At 42.3% G+C, this 15,021-nt stretch overlaps 1 protein-coding gene across 1 annotated transcript; it reads left to right on the plus strand.

Moving 5' to 3' along the window:
* The first annotated feature begins 1,069 nt into the window (after positions 1-1,069).
* Positions 1,070-14,803, plus strand: LOC114450694 (serine/threonine-protein phosphatase PP1-beta catalytic subunit). The gene is made up of 8 exons (XM_028428982.1): positions 1,070-1,218; positions 11,419-11,550; positions 11,773-12,003; positions 12,266-12,370; positions 12,552-12,623; positions 13,718-13,869; positions 13,971-14,105; positions 14,256-14,803. Exons 1-8 carry the CDS (start codon positions 1,167-1,169, stop codon positions 14,358-14,360), a joined length of 984 nt encoding a protein of 327 aa, XP_028284783.1. The 5' UTR covers positions 1,070-1,166; the 3' UTR covers positions 14,361-14,803.
* Positions 14,804-15,021: the final 218 nt, after the last annotated feature.

The raw sequence follows: 15,021 nt of genomic DNA on the forward strand, positions 1-15,021 counted from the left end.
CATGAAACTATGTAATGTGAAACTTAAATAGTTACATATTACATCTTATCTGATGTAGTTACTTATTATTGTGTATGATATATTGTTTAGTTTAATCATGTTGGTGGTGGTGTAAAATTAGACAAAATAAAATTTTTAAATCTGCCATAGTTTACCAGTCAGAAGTGAAATGCTATTATTTTGAAGAGAACAGACTTTTCGGTTTCCGGTCGTGTTCGTGGGCTGGCTTAACACAGCTGCGTCTCCCTGCTCTTCCTCTGCAGTGCAACTTGCCACCACCCACTCAAAAACAGTGCGGAAATACCCAGATGACGCACTTGAAAGCAAGAGAAAAATAAGTTGTGAGTGGGAGAGCAACATAACTTCTGCCTTTAGTCATAAGCTGGAGGAAAGTTTAAGATCAAACTTTGTTGTTAGGCTGTCCTTCTGTAAACAAACAACCCTCTACTTGTGTTTAGGTTTTTTTTTAATGACTGCATTAAAACAGTGGTTACACACTGACCTACATTTTTATTACACATTTATTCTGCTGCTGACCTAGGTAGAAATCACTGTTTCAAGTTTTCACATCTGAGTGCTAGGGCAGTGCTATGCACTTTTTTATTTACTGTCATTGGTTATTATACTCTGTGTTCAGCTGAAGTGAAGGAATCCTGCATCTGTAATAAGGTCTTAAAAAATCCTGAAGAAAATCTGACATTTATTCTGACCAAACGGGGGCGCTGTAGGCGAATAAATCAGTGTGCTTTTATTGCAGGGCTGTCAGGCATAAAGTGAGTATTACTAGATTGTTTTCAACTTAAATGAAAATAATAATAATAATAATTATTATTATTATTATTATTATACAACTGTTGATTCCCAAAGTTTCAAAATGTTAATATGTACGTTGCAATTGTATTTACATATTATATCTATATATGTATATAAAATGATTAATGTGTTAAGTGTGCACGTCTATCTGTCAGTTGCAGTGGTTCAAGTCCTTCCACTATTTTCCTTCCTTTTCTGAAAAAATAGAAAATCCGAGGAGCATGTAAACGCAGCATAATTGCCCATAATAGGGCTGGTGACTGGGAGGAGGTTGACGGTGCGTTTGCGTGCGGTGAGGCGGTGCCTGCTCAGCCTGCTCCAGACTGCGGCGGGCAGAGCTCTTCGTTACAGAAATGGCGGAGGGGGAGCTGGACGTCGACTCGTTGATTTCAAGGCTTTTAGAGGGTGAGTTTGAAAACGTAGTATATTAAATTCACGTGTATGTGCGCGGTGTTCGGCATTAACAGTTATTTTTGGTTCGTTTTTTAAGCGAGTCCACAAGAAAAAGAAGGGCCGCTTTACTTGCTAGCGTAGCCCAGTGAACAGGACTGGTCCCGTCAAACGGTGATCCCAGGCACACCTTTTTAGACAAGCCACCGCCTCTCTTACTCACGTCTCTTTTATACAAGTTACCTTTAATTCACATTCAAAGACCCTGAAGTGTTTTTATGAATTATAAATCTGCGTTTTAAAGATTGAGAATCCACTTAAAGTCATCAGAAAGTTGTTGCCAGAGGAAGGAGTGTTGTGCTCCTTTGGGTCCAGTATGGAAGAAAGCTATGCTGAAACTAAGCTAACCTTTAATAATGTCGCAGTATCAGTGTTAACAGTGTAACATACAGCCTTTTAACGTGCTTTACTATCTAAAAACCTCAATTATAATGTGTGAAGATAGTTCCACAAAAAATACACAGTGGTGGGCGGTAGCCTGTGGAGCTCATCCCTGATAAAAGTTGATTTTTCTATTGAAGTAAAGCGCAGCTTAATATATAAGATAAGATAAAAATAATAATAATTAATAAATTAATATATAAAGTTAGCCGAATTTGAAAACACACTTGTGTCTTCACTAAGGAGCTCTAAAATCATGTTTTGGTTGAATATGTTTGTGGCTTTTCCACAGTTTTTGAAAAAAATATCAAAGTTTTAATCCACTTTAAATAAACCTGCAGAGTTTGTACCCTGAAAGCATTTCAACACTAATACACTTCTGTAAACATGGATCCATATGTTTTTTTAATGGCAGTGTACTGAGCTGATCTGTGTGCTGTTTGAGGGACTGTGATGTGTTTCTGTATTGTGTAGCTAAGATGCATGATTGGATATGCTGTAATAGGGGTTGTTGTTTTTTTACACTGATGCCAGTATTTTGAGAGCATAAAAGTAATCTGTGCTTTAAAAGTAAGAACTGCTCTTGATTTTGCTCCATTGTTATGTGTTGGGTTAGCAGCAGTTGATGACTTTCTTAGCGTTGTTAAATAAGGGATCTTTTTCTTGGTTTTTCCGATCTCTTGAGAACACTGATTCAGTGTCTCTTTCTGTCATCAGTAAACATAGAGACAGCGTTCGTGATCGATTGCCACACACACTCAGATTCAGTAAGCTGCAGCACAGTGTGGATCAACATGTCAGTATAACCTAATCATTTGGATTGATTGGTGATATAATAGTGCTCTTTTGTGTGTTAGAGCTGTACAGTAATGTAGCAGTGTCAGACTGCAGTGTCAGCTGGGCAGGACTATATGTAGGAAAGTTAGCTGGATTCATATTTAGTGAATAGGAAACCTCAGTGGGAGAAAATTGGAAGGAGCTGGCCATAAAGGCTTCCAGATGTGAGCAGTGAATGTATCCAACCATCCATCTCCCATCAGTCACTCTAACTTTGCACATGTTGTAGGTTTTGTTGTGAAAGTGACAGTGGGCAGGGGGTTTTGCATGCCACATATTCAGTAAAGAAGGATTTTGTCAACGCTAAATGAAGCCTGGTATTCACACAAAGATTGCTTGAATTGAACCAAAGCAGAGGCTGCAGAGGCACACTTATGATTACTGCCCCAACTTGGTCATGGCACTATATGTGGGAGACAGTTGCTGCTAATTGGTTGAAAGCTTGGCTTGTACCAGAATGGGCACAATTACAACACCAAGAAGATGCATGGTGGACGAGGAAGAAGCCCACTCAATGTGGAGCAGTAAGAGTAGCCTACGTTCCAGCAATTCCACAAATGAGGTGTTTTTCAACCGCAGGAACTGTGTTGGTGTGATGCTGTGTGACTGTGACTCTTTACCTCCCATAAACAGACCACTAGCTTGAGTTTATCTGCCTCAATCAACATCTGAAAGTGCTTCTATAATGAAGTTTTCTGCTGTGAGAAAGGTGCAGTTCATCCTAAAAAAGCCTGCTAGTTCCTGCCTGCTGTCAAAAAGTGCCTATTGGTAGATAAGTTATGAATTCCAAAAGCAGACTTTTGTTAGTGTTGTTCTACAAAAGCTTTTAGTTTGTGTCTGAGGCCTTTGTGTGAACACATGGCAGAGGGGAAACCCCAAGTTCATATTTTTAGATAGCTAAAGGTTTAACTCAAACCCAAAGAGACAGATTTGGGCCACTCACTGGCAACAAATCCAAATAGTCAGACTGTCCCGTGTGTGTGCGTTGTCTTTGTACTGGTTGCTTTTTATTTTTAAAGCTTGACCTTTTCAACAACACAAAGACCTCTCACAGGCTGCTGAAATCTTGATATCCCTCATCATAGCTTACTTAACCAGATTCGATCAAGAGCCCGCTTTCATCCTGACATTAACTAAATGGCCTGTCAGTTGCTCTCTCTTGGCATTCACATGAAGAAGCTCTGAATGTTATTACACCATCCCCAGTCATCTCTGCATGAATTAAAAGCTTATTTTCCCAAATGTAGGGCAGGATTTCCTTAAAACACTTGAGCAGTTTGATGTCTCACTTTTTTCAGTGTGCGCAGTGAAGCCACATGCTCACACACATATGGAGAGCACTCTATGATCTCCTATTAAATGTCAACAGCCACAGCTGTCCCTGCCAGAAATTAACCTACCCTTTTGGTGACACAAACACAGGGAGAGTGTAAAAACAGCACCACAGAGACGTACACAGGACTTGATGTTTTCTCCTATTCTTTGGTGCTACAAAGTGGCACAAATAACACACATTATTACAAATGCACATTTAGTCACATGCAGTGAAAATATCCAAGATTTGAAACATAAAAATATGTTTATACAGGCTACTGTAATACCTTCAAATATCGCTAAAATATACAGTGACCTTGATGCTGTCTGTCATATCACACACTTTAGCTTTACTACACAATAGCTATGTTTATTTTTGGTGCCAGGGTTGGTGTGATGAACAATGCCTTCACCAGATGAACCCAGCAGCCACAAGTCAGTGGTCAGCTGGAGGACACATGGTGGACACTGACGTGAGTGCTGTGTCTCGGCTGTCCACTTGTGTTTGCATCACCACATCATTGAAATGCCTAATGAGAAAAGTGTCTAATTGATAATACATTTATGACTTTTTTTGTGACAGCTCCTAATGCTCCGAAATGCAGGGGGTTGGTAATAGCGACACCTGTGGCTGTTAAGTCAACTGCAGATAATGACTTCCTGCTTATGGGCACCCTGGTTTTTGATAATTCGGTTAAAACTACTGGAGCATAAGCTTTGTTGTGACACTGTTTACCTCAGTATTAGTATAATGATTAGCTGCATTGTAGCAAGCTGGCTAACCACCCCTGCCTTGCATCACTCCTAGCTACATTAGCTTTGTATTTATATCCTTTACATATTGCTAAAAACCACACAGTTAGCAGTTAGCATTATGGATCATGTTAGCTGTAGCTGTAGAAGTAATATAGAAAGAAAGCTGGCAATTTATTAAATCCACAGCAAATGTTAAGCTAGCCAAGTAGATTCATCTGTCCAGTTAATATCTTGATACATTAGCTAGCTAGTACTTAATCCACTTTTGCAGGCATGCAAATGTTAGCTTGTGTTGGTCATTTTCACATTGGCACTAAAATGCAATACAAATATAACACATACTAACACAAATTTGCTGTGCAGTATTTGTAACTGTATTATAAATAGAAAGACTGAAAAATAAAATGAACTTTTTTTTATGCGTTATGTGGAGACGCCCACCTGTCCATCAGTGTAGAGGTTGTCAAGTGTCATCTAGCCGACAGGCTTAACCTGATCGACTGACAACATGGTTTACACTCACTGAAGTCTCCTCGGTAGCCTAAGCATGCAGGTTTCCTGCCTCTCTGGTTTCATTTGTCACTGTGAATACAATGACTTCTCAGCTGCTGTCCTGTGACCACTCACTAAGTCACAGCTGACAGGTAAGAAGAGTGTGTATCTACAGTCTGAGAGCATGTCAGACTTAGCAATATGCATGATTTATAAATGTTTTTTAGGATGCACTGTTAAGGGATTCTCCCCTCTGTTATACAGTGTAAGTATGGAGCTATATAATTAATAAAACAAAATCATTAATTGGCAGTTAGGTGTCTAATCACAAGGGTGTGATGTACTATCACTGCGGTGAGAAGAGATCAATACCGTCACAGGATATTTCATGAGACTGTGGGAAATCAATCAGCCATCTGTTGTTTTAGTACGACTCTCATTGACATGCTTCAGATTTCACAGCAAAATCACCGCGGCCGGCTACAGCGCATTTGAGCTGACGTTGCATTTTTCACAGTATTCGCAGAAATCCTTCAGTTGTCTCTACACGGTGGCACGTAGGCTGCGCATTTGCATCCCTGCATGTTTGTGTGCACTGTACTGACTTAGCCTTGTGTTTTTATGTTTGTTTGTTTGAGTTGTCTCCACCTGACTCCACCTCCTCATTAGTTTTTACTGCTGCAATCCAGCAAAGCAGTTATTACAGGCCTCAGCTTTTCCAGCACGCCCATGTTAAGCCCACGATGGAGCAGGCTTTAGTGACAACAGGCCCTCTGTCTGGGCTGCCAGCACAGGTGGCCCGTGGGCCTTATGTGGCACAATCAACACGGCACAGCCCTGTGCATCAGCCATTGAGAGGCAGGGGAAAAATGGAGGGACATAAACACAGAAACATTTCACTGATGTTTTTCCTGTCGTTTGGACATTTCTAATAAAATGTTTGATACTGCAGCTTCATTGTGCACATTCTGCACTGCTGTCACCCTGCTTGTTTTTGTCAGACTTGGAGGACTGCTGCTGGGTTGCGTGGTGTTCAGGCTGCTGGCGTGGCACTCTTGTTATGGAAACAACAATGGTGGAGCCTGTGCGGCGGGGAGCGTTCACCCCCTGGCACCGAGCGTGGCACATAGAGCTCACCCAGGCTTTTCAGCTGCCCAGCTAGGCTTTCCAATAAACCCTCTCTTCTATTCACTCCCTGCTCTCCAGCCTTAGTTTCGCCTTGCATTTTCTACTCCTCTCCGTCTCTCCCACTTTTCTGTGACCATAGTAGTGCCTCCTGTTTACTTCTCCCCCAGTCTCTCCTCTCAATTTCGTCCTTTCTTTCACCCCACAAAGGCAGCCATTCACCCGTGGCACTTAACTGCGAACAAAACATCCTCTGAAAATGCACAGAAATGCCACCGCAGTTGGGATTTCTTGCCTTAAAGAGCGTCTCCTGCTCTCCTCAGCAGAGTTACTTTGTGTTTCTCGATCACTGAGGGGTCACTGTTTTCCATCCGCCCCTGTGTGGGAGCGAGTTTTTAGATGGAGCAGTGCAGAGGGGAGCTGCTGGCCCAGCGCCCGGTTGGAGAAAATGGAGGTGGATGGCTAAAAAAGGTCTGACAGGGCATGTTGTTTTAGTGCAGTGGTGACTAAAACATGCAGAGTCATACCTGCTTAAAATTCATGGGTCTGCTTGACCCATTAGAAGTTCCTTTTAGTGTGTTTGCTTGAAAACTAGAGGAAGTGGAAAAAATCAGGTTTTTGCTTAAGTTGGCAGTTTTTATGGTTAGAAAGATTAAAGCTGAGGAAAACCCAGAGAGTTGTGAGTTCCACTAAGTTTTTATGGAGCACTGTGACCTCTGTCAGCTCATTGTTTTGGATGTCTAGGCAGACCTTTCATTTCATTATCACTCTCGGTCAGGCTTTAAGGACAAGATTGTTATGTCAATCAACACATTTTACAGGGTGAAGGTTTCCATCCTCCCCACCATTTTTAACTGCTACCATGGCAATGAGTCCTACTCTGAACAGCTAAGTTGACATCCTCATGAGGACAGGCTTGCTCATTCAGAGCTTAGACGGAACAACAGCTTAAAGTTGCAGTTTAATTTTTGAAAAGTATATTCTGCTTAGTTTAGAGACTTTGAATGTTTCTGATCAAAACATTAGAGATTATATCCTGTTTTGGAATAAATACATCAAAACATTCAGTGCAGATTAACAGAATAATAAAGCTTAAAGTACACTGTCTGAACAAGACTTATGTATTATAAGCATCACAAAAAAGAGCCACTGAGACCTGTCCTGTGCCTGCTTGCTAGTCTGGTTCTCTTCCCATCTCACACACACACATTCACAGCAGCGAAGCCCTGCAGCACTCCCTCTTTGTCCTGACTGACTACTTCCTCCTTCCTACATACAGTAATGCCCAAATATGGCAATGCCTTCCAGAGTGTAAGTGACTTATCTTCCCCTCTCTCTCTCTGCTTCAGTAACACATTGTTAAAGGTTTTTAGATGAATGGAAAATAATTGACCTTTTTGACCTTCAGAGGGCACTTTACAACCAGTACCTTTTTGGCCTAAACACTATGCATTCTCATATTTTTATGTTTTTTATTATGCGAGTGAAAAGCTTTCTGCGAAATGCAGATTAAGCTCTTGTGTGATTGTTGATTCAATTGGTTGTGTTTTGTGTCCTTGCTATATGTGCTGCTTTCATCCTTCAACTCCAGTCATAGTTTGGCTTTGTACTACTCACACGGCCTGTCACGTTGTGTGTGCTGCAGTTGGGTTTTAACACAAGATCCACCCAAATATTTGATGAAGTAAGCACAAATCCTCAGTGTAGAAGCTTTAGCTGAATATTTTTTAAGGTGGACAAAATCATCAAACAAAGCATTACCAGTATATCGGTCTGCTGATATATTATTGGCCAGCCTCTGTGTTCTCATGTGGTTTCCCTGTTGATGCTTTTCCACTGAGGAACCTTGTTATTCATGATTCTGTAGGTCAGCTCCATTCATATTTTTCTCCAGATTTGGACTTTTAGCATGATGGAACTTGCAGGTGCTCTGATCACTGTGTGTATCTAAGGCTGCAGTACAGGCTGAGGTTTTTACTGAAGGGTCTGTGAGCTGATTGGAATGCAGAGGGGGAACTCTGGGAGGGGTACAAGGCAAAGATGTCCTCTGATGTCAGTCGAGTTCACTGAGGAGGCGGAGGAGCAAGTAGGATGACCCAGGGATTCAGACACAGCCAGGAATGCTGCTTAAAGATAAATAGATGATGGGGAAGAGGTGAAGCAGGGCAGGCAGGCAGGTGGGGGGGGGTTCTCTGGGAACCAGAGAACAGTCGATTGCAGTGCAGCGGTGTCCTTTAGCTCAGTGAAAGAGGACACACAGCAGTTCACACGGGTCAGAGTTCGACCAAACTTGACCAAATTAGAAGGAATGAATGGAAGAAAAGAGTGAGAAGCAGCTGGGGAATACATAACATCAGTCCTACCCCTCTGTTCAGACAAAGCTGCGGTGAAGTGAGGCTCAGCAGCTGTTTCAACCAGGGAGACTCCCTGATAAACAGTGTGCATCTGTTTGGACTGTCTGTCATTGGTCTTTAACGAAACAAACTACACCACCCTAAAAGTTTAACCTGTACACAGATACATACAGAAGCTAGTATGTTACAGCCCTACAGATTCCACAGAATGAGTGATTTGTTGATATTAGCACCTGATATCGGTATATGACGGATTTATCAGCATATGAGAAAACTGATATGTGTGTATGAAAACTTTTACACAACAATGCAGAATTCAGTGTCTGCAAAGTTAGTTGTTGACCCCAGTCCCCTGCCAGGCATCAATCTGATTAGTTTATATGTCACCTCACCTCCACTGATTATGCCGAGTCCGTGCTTGGTGTTTTATTTTGAAATATCGATTTTCTGTGGCGCCCAGCTGCATAATGGTGGAATATAAAAAATGTCCACTACTTTTTTTTTTTTACACCACTTTTTTTTTTTTTTACATATAATGTGTAAAGGTTGAACATATCTGCAGATATAGTTAGGGATGCATAATTTTCACTGACAATGTTTATTTCCTTTTCCATTCAAATGACTTTATTCCCTTTTCTGGCACAATATTATGATGCACCACAAAGTTCTGGATTTTACAAAGAGCACCTGAGAACTTCAGTCAGACAGCACACAGTCTCTGGGCCCCAGTTTATAACCTGAAACTGTAAATTTACAACCTGGAAGATCAAGCTAAGATAGCTGTGGGTTAACATAATCTGTGCTGTGTTGAACTCCGAGTTGATTTTCCTTGTAAGTCATTCATCAGACTAACTATTTTAATAAAGAGCATTCATAGTTAACAAGTCACGACCTGTTGCCACTCCTGTTACACACATTAGGAGCAGAAACATTCTGTCCTGATCAGCGCTAATGTAGCAATCTCTTACATAATTAAGTCCTGAGTGTTCGTGAAACTGGCCTCTTTCCTGATACTAACAAAAACACCTGATCTGTGTGTCAAAGCCTTGTCTGTGATCTGAGTTGGAATATGTTGAAATATTAGCAGAATAACCGGCTGTGTGTGTGTGGTCCTTTTGTCGGGTTTCCATCACTACTTTCGGATGCAACACGTGTTAGTATGCGGGGCGTGGGCTGGCAGAGGTGCCACTTTATCTGCAAATCGGCTCCTTTTCCCTCTGGATTCAGCCGCCACTCAGCTCTCCAACACCTTGCAGGCTGGAAATTGGTCTTGCTGGGTTGCCATGGTGATCAGATGTGGGGTAGCACCTCTTCTCTCTCTCTCTCTTCCTCTCTTTTTGTTGACTGGTAAAGCTGCAGTGCAGTGGTGACAGTCTAGAGGGATTCTGGGATACCACCCCACTCGCTTCAAGTGGTACGATCTGAAGTCAAGGTCACCGGATCACACTGTGTGTGTGTTTGCAGCAGACAGAAACTAAAGTGTGTGTGTGTATGTGTGTTCACTGCTCTGCCTTAACTTCACCATATGATGAAAGGGGATCCTCCCAGGCAAGTGGTACTGATTGCTTGTGTGTGTGTGTGTGTGTGTGTCCTATATCAAGCCTCCCTACTTGTCAGCTGAGCCAGCACAGACGTGCAAACGCGTCATCGCAGACCTGCAAGGGAGGAGTGTGAAATTACCCTCTTGACAGTCCACACACACATACACACAAACATCTTGGTGGACACTCCTTCACTCTGTATTGTGCTCACTAAATGATATTTCTCATGCTACCTGGCTTTTGGGCAGTTTAAATATAGCCACCAGGTAGGGTGTGTGTGTGTGTGTTCGCAGGTTGTGTTTTAGGTTGGAGGAGAAAGGCCGATGAAGTGTTTATCGTCCTCACCTAAGGCAAGCAGAAATAGCAGGGTCACACACCCACCCATGCTCTCACTGCTTTTGTCCTTTAACATAAATTCATCTGCACACATTCCACCTTCCTCTCTCTGGCTGTGCAGCTTTGGCGTTCCTCTGACCACGTCTGTTCGATCAGACTAATAAGTGGCGTTCGACGCCTGCTAGGATTTCCGACGTGTTGCTGCGGTGTCATCTGACCACAGCAGTCTTAGTCAGCTCCGGCCTACTTCTGTGGTTCACCAAGCAAGAGGGAAAGAGTGAAGCGTCTGCCATGTTTTTACATATAGGCAAGAAAAATAAGGGGAAAAAAGTGCAGGGAAGGTGTTGTTGTCTGCTTGGAAGATTAATAAAAAATTGTTTTTAGTTACTAAGTAGTTACTAGTGACTACTAAGGGTGGATTTCACTCGGTGTAAAACTGTAGAGCCACCATCAAGTCAGATATTTTCCAATTATGACATAGGCCATGTTAATTTTAGATTTTATTTGGTCCAGTTCCAGTTTTCCTTTAAATCCGAACCTAGACCTGATTTAGATTTTGGTACTACACAAACAGACCGGCTTATTAATAAAGTACAAAATGTCTTTTTGTAATGGAAGTTTTTCCCTACATTTGATTTGTTTTTCATGTAATTTGTAACATTATTTGACCTGCTGACTTTCTATTACCACACTAAATACACTTAATATTATATCCACATTACATGGAGTCACTTGTCACATGACTGCTGTTGACTCTTTTCCTCTGCGTTATGCAACAGGAAGCATCTCACGACAACATCAACAGTACCCACACAGGCTATTTCTGTTGGCTAAACCCTGCCTCCCATATTTATTTTAAAGTTTTTTTTAGAGACTTTCTCTCCTGACAGGGGTGATGTGACCATCGACAGAAGAATTCGAGAAAAAAAAGTGCACTCCCGCTGGAGTAGCTGTCGTCTGTGTGTGTGTGCATCAGTTATTTTTGTAACCCTTGTACTCCTCTTTTCACTGTTCACCAGTGCGAGGATGTCGTCCAGGGAAGATCGTCCAGATGACGGAGGCGGAGGTGCGTGGCCTCTGCATCAAGTCGCGGGAGATCTTCCTCAGTCAGCCCATCCTTCTGGAGCTGGAAGCTCCGCTCAAAATCTGTGGTCAGTACCGACACCTGGAATGACCAGGTGCATATTTGTCACTGAACAAACGTCAATGCAAAACTTGCCTTACAAACCTCACATTTTTCAGTTTTTCTTCTAAATAAATTGGCCATCTTTGGTGTCTTCATCTATGGATGCATTAAAACGGAGGCTAATGTCTAATTCTGCATGCTTACATGGTGGCAGTGTAACACCGTTCTCTCCAATACTTCCTCCCAGGTGACATCCACGGACAGTACACAGACCTGCTGAGGCTCTTTGAGTATGGCGGCTTCCCCCCAGAGGCAAACTACCTGTTCCTGGGAGACTACGTGGACAGAGGGAAACAGTCTCTGGAGACCATCTGCCTGCTTCTGGCATACAAAATCAAATACCCCGAAAACTTTTTCCTGCTCAGGGGCAACCACGAGTGTGCCTCCATCAACCGCATCTACGGCTTCTACGACGAGTGTAAGCGCCCCGCTGTCACACCAATACACTGACAGCAGTGTGTGTGTGTGTTCATTTTTACCTTCCCTCAAGTTACTGTGGTGAATCTAGTTTCTATATTGCATACAATGTGAGCTATGATTGCTCTTCAAAATAAGAGATCATGTGAATATAGAGGTCCTTATGCATGGATACATTATAACTGCATCTACAAGCCAGGCTTGTAAAAATGCTTAACATCACCGTATATGGCCTGCTCACAGTTTCACTGTTGATCTTTCAGGTAAACGCAGATTCAACATCAAGCTCTGGAAGACATTCACAGACTGCTTCAACTGCCTGCCCATCGCTGCCATAGTGGACGAGAAGATCTTCTGCTGCCACGGAGGTACTCGCACAGAGACGCCGGTGATTCTGTTAGTGCGGCGGCCGCTTAATCTGATGTGAAATAAATGGGTCAAAGCACGTTTACAGCTTCACTGACAGGCGTTAATACCTGCACGGATAGAATGAAGAGATTTATCAGCAGCAGTGTGACTGCTTTGTGCGTTTTGTTGTGTCGTGCACAGGTCTCTCTCCTGACCTGCAGTCTATGGAGCAGATCAGACGCATCATGAGACCCACAGACGTGCCCGACACAGGTGGGTCAGCACACACACACAGCAGGCCACTGACCTCTGATTACTGTAGTATATTTTCTAATATTTTACTTAATCTGGATTATCTGATCATATCTGTGAAAGTGCTGCTTACAGAAGGTGAATTCCTACATCCATTAGTGTGAATATATCAATAACTTTGTTGCATCATACTCTTTTAGTTATTTTTATTTAATTACTGATTAATCTACTAATCATTTTAGACATTTATTATTGAATCTTTTAGTTAAAAACTTGATTTTCCCAAACCATTCACAAGACTCATTAAATTTGATGCTGATGCGTTGCTATGGCAACACAAGTGTAGAGCTACAAACCATCTCAAAAGACTTGAAAATGGTGTTAGTCCTGCCCTCATAGTGCTGCTCTGATGCCCTGGTGCTGTGGTGTCATGTCATGATGCCAGATGAGAAGAGCTCAGCCTAGTGACTGCAATCTCACGTGTCATATCAAAACATCACATCTGAGGAGAATAGGCCATCATTGAAGTAGCTGCGGATTATTTTCTGTTCATTGATTAATACGGTGTGAGATTGCGGGCAACCCCTCGTCACCCCATCTTTGTATACTTGCATAGTTTGGCTCACTTCCTGTATTGTTGGGGTCATCATTATGTCATTTGCTCCCACACTCAAAACTGAGATGATCAAATGAACACTAATGTAGTTTATGTCACGTTCTGATGGAGTGTTTACAGCACCATAATTAACGTAATTAGAGAGTAATGGAATGAAAATAATATGTATGTGTTCAGCTGAGTCAGATGATTAAAAACACACATTAATCTGGTTTACTTCAAATCTGAGGTCCCTTATTCATGTTCCTTTGTCCTCTGGTGTGGAAGTGAAGGTGGTCCAGGGGGGAAGTGAAGAGTCTTTGCCCCCTCTTCCTCCAACCTGCCTGCTCTTGTCCTTATAAGGCAGCCGGGCAGTGACTGTCTCTCAGATCCTCTTATGGTCTTTCAGAATGATTCTATGTGGAAGAGCAGTGTGTGTGTGTGTAAATATGGCAGAAGGGTGACTTCCTGTACACAGTTTGGATTCATTTTGTGTGTGCGTTTTTTGTTTTGCCTCCAGGACTCCTGTGCGATCTGCTGTGGTCCGACCCAGACAAGGATGTCCAGGGCTGGGGAGAGAATGACCGCGGCGTCTCATTCACTTTTGGAGCCGATGTGGTGAGCAAGTTTCTCAACCGCCATGACCTGGACCTCATCTGTAGAGCCCACCAGGTACAACACACACACACATCTTACCATTGTATATACAACCATCATGTATTTTTGCATGATAGGATTCCATGTAAGTGTATTCTTGTGTCTGACGCCCCCAGGTGGTGGAAGACGGTTATGAGTTCTTTGCCAAGCGGCAGCTAGTGACTCTGTTCTCTGCTCCAAACTACTGTGGAGAGTTTGACAACGCCGGCGGCATGATGAGCGTGGATGAAACACTGATGTGCTCCTTCCAGGTACAATAGTCAGACAACACTTGTTCCACAGTAGTTCTTAATCTCCAATACAGAGCGGTCATTGAACGCACCATATAAGTTAGCTGTTACACTTCATCATCATCTTTCAGATATTTGTCTCCTTCTGATATACTAATGTTTGTGTTCCAGATCCTGAAGCCATCTGAGAAGAAAGCCAAGTACCAGTATGGAGGGATGAACTCTGGTCGGCCCGTCACTCCTCCCCGCACAGCCCAACCTCCAAAGAAACGATGAGGAAGAGAGAGAGATGATGTCACTGATCGTCTCCTGTTGGCTTTTCACAACACAAAATAAGCAAACGCAACACTTTGACAGAAGAGGAAACGGATTTTAAAAGACGCACCCAAACCAGTCTTTCATTTAATTTTTTCTTCTCCTGAACTGCTGTCACACTCTTCTTCTTTTTCTTCCTCAGCGCTTTTTTTCTCTGCATCTGTATAACATTTTTAAAAAACAAAGTGTTAAAATGAGAAAACAATACGAAGGGTGTCATTCTGTAGCATATCGAGTGTTTTTTTTTTTGTCTTTTTTGTCCTTTGCCTATTTTCTTGACAACAGAATGACAGCTAGTTTAGTTTACCACATCTCCCATATACATACTCCCCTGCCTGTACAGACACAACAGGTATTAATGACGACTGCTGGGTTTTCAATAAATAATACAGGGAATAAATCCATCCAGATGGTCTGTGTGCTTCTTCCTAAGAGATCACTGACATGTGACACATTAAAGGTCTTCCATTGACGTTGACTAACCCAGATTTAAGTAATCAAGCTAACCAGTTAGCCAACAATAATTGTCCTGTCAACCGCTGTCCACTTGTTTAAATTAAAACCTAATTTTTTTAAAGAACAATCTGTGTGCCCCTTTCCGACTACCATCTTTGTCAGAAAG

The sequence above is a fragment of the Parambassis ranga genome, chromosome 18 (genome assembly GCF_900634625.1).
Source record: "Parambassis ranga chromosome 18, fParRan2.1, whole genome shotgun sequence".
Classification (NCBI taxonomy): Eukaryota; Metazoa; Chordata; class Actinopteri; family Ambassidae; genus Parambassis; species Parambassis ranga.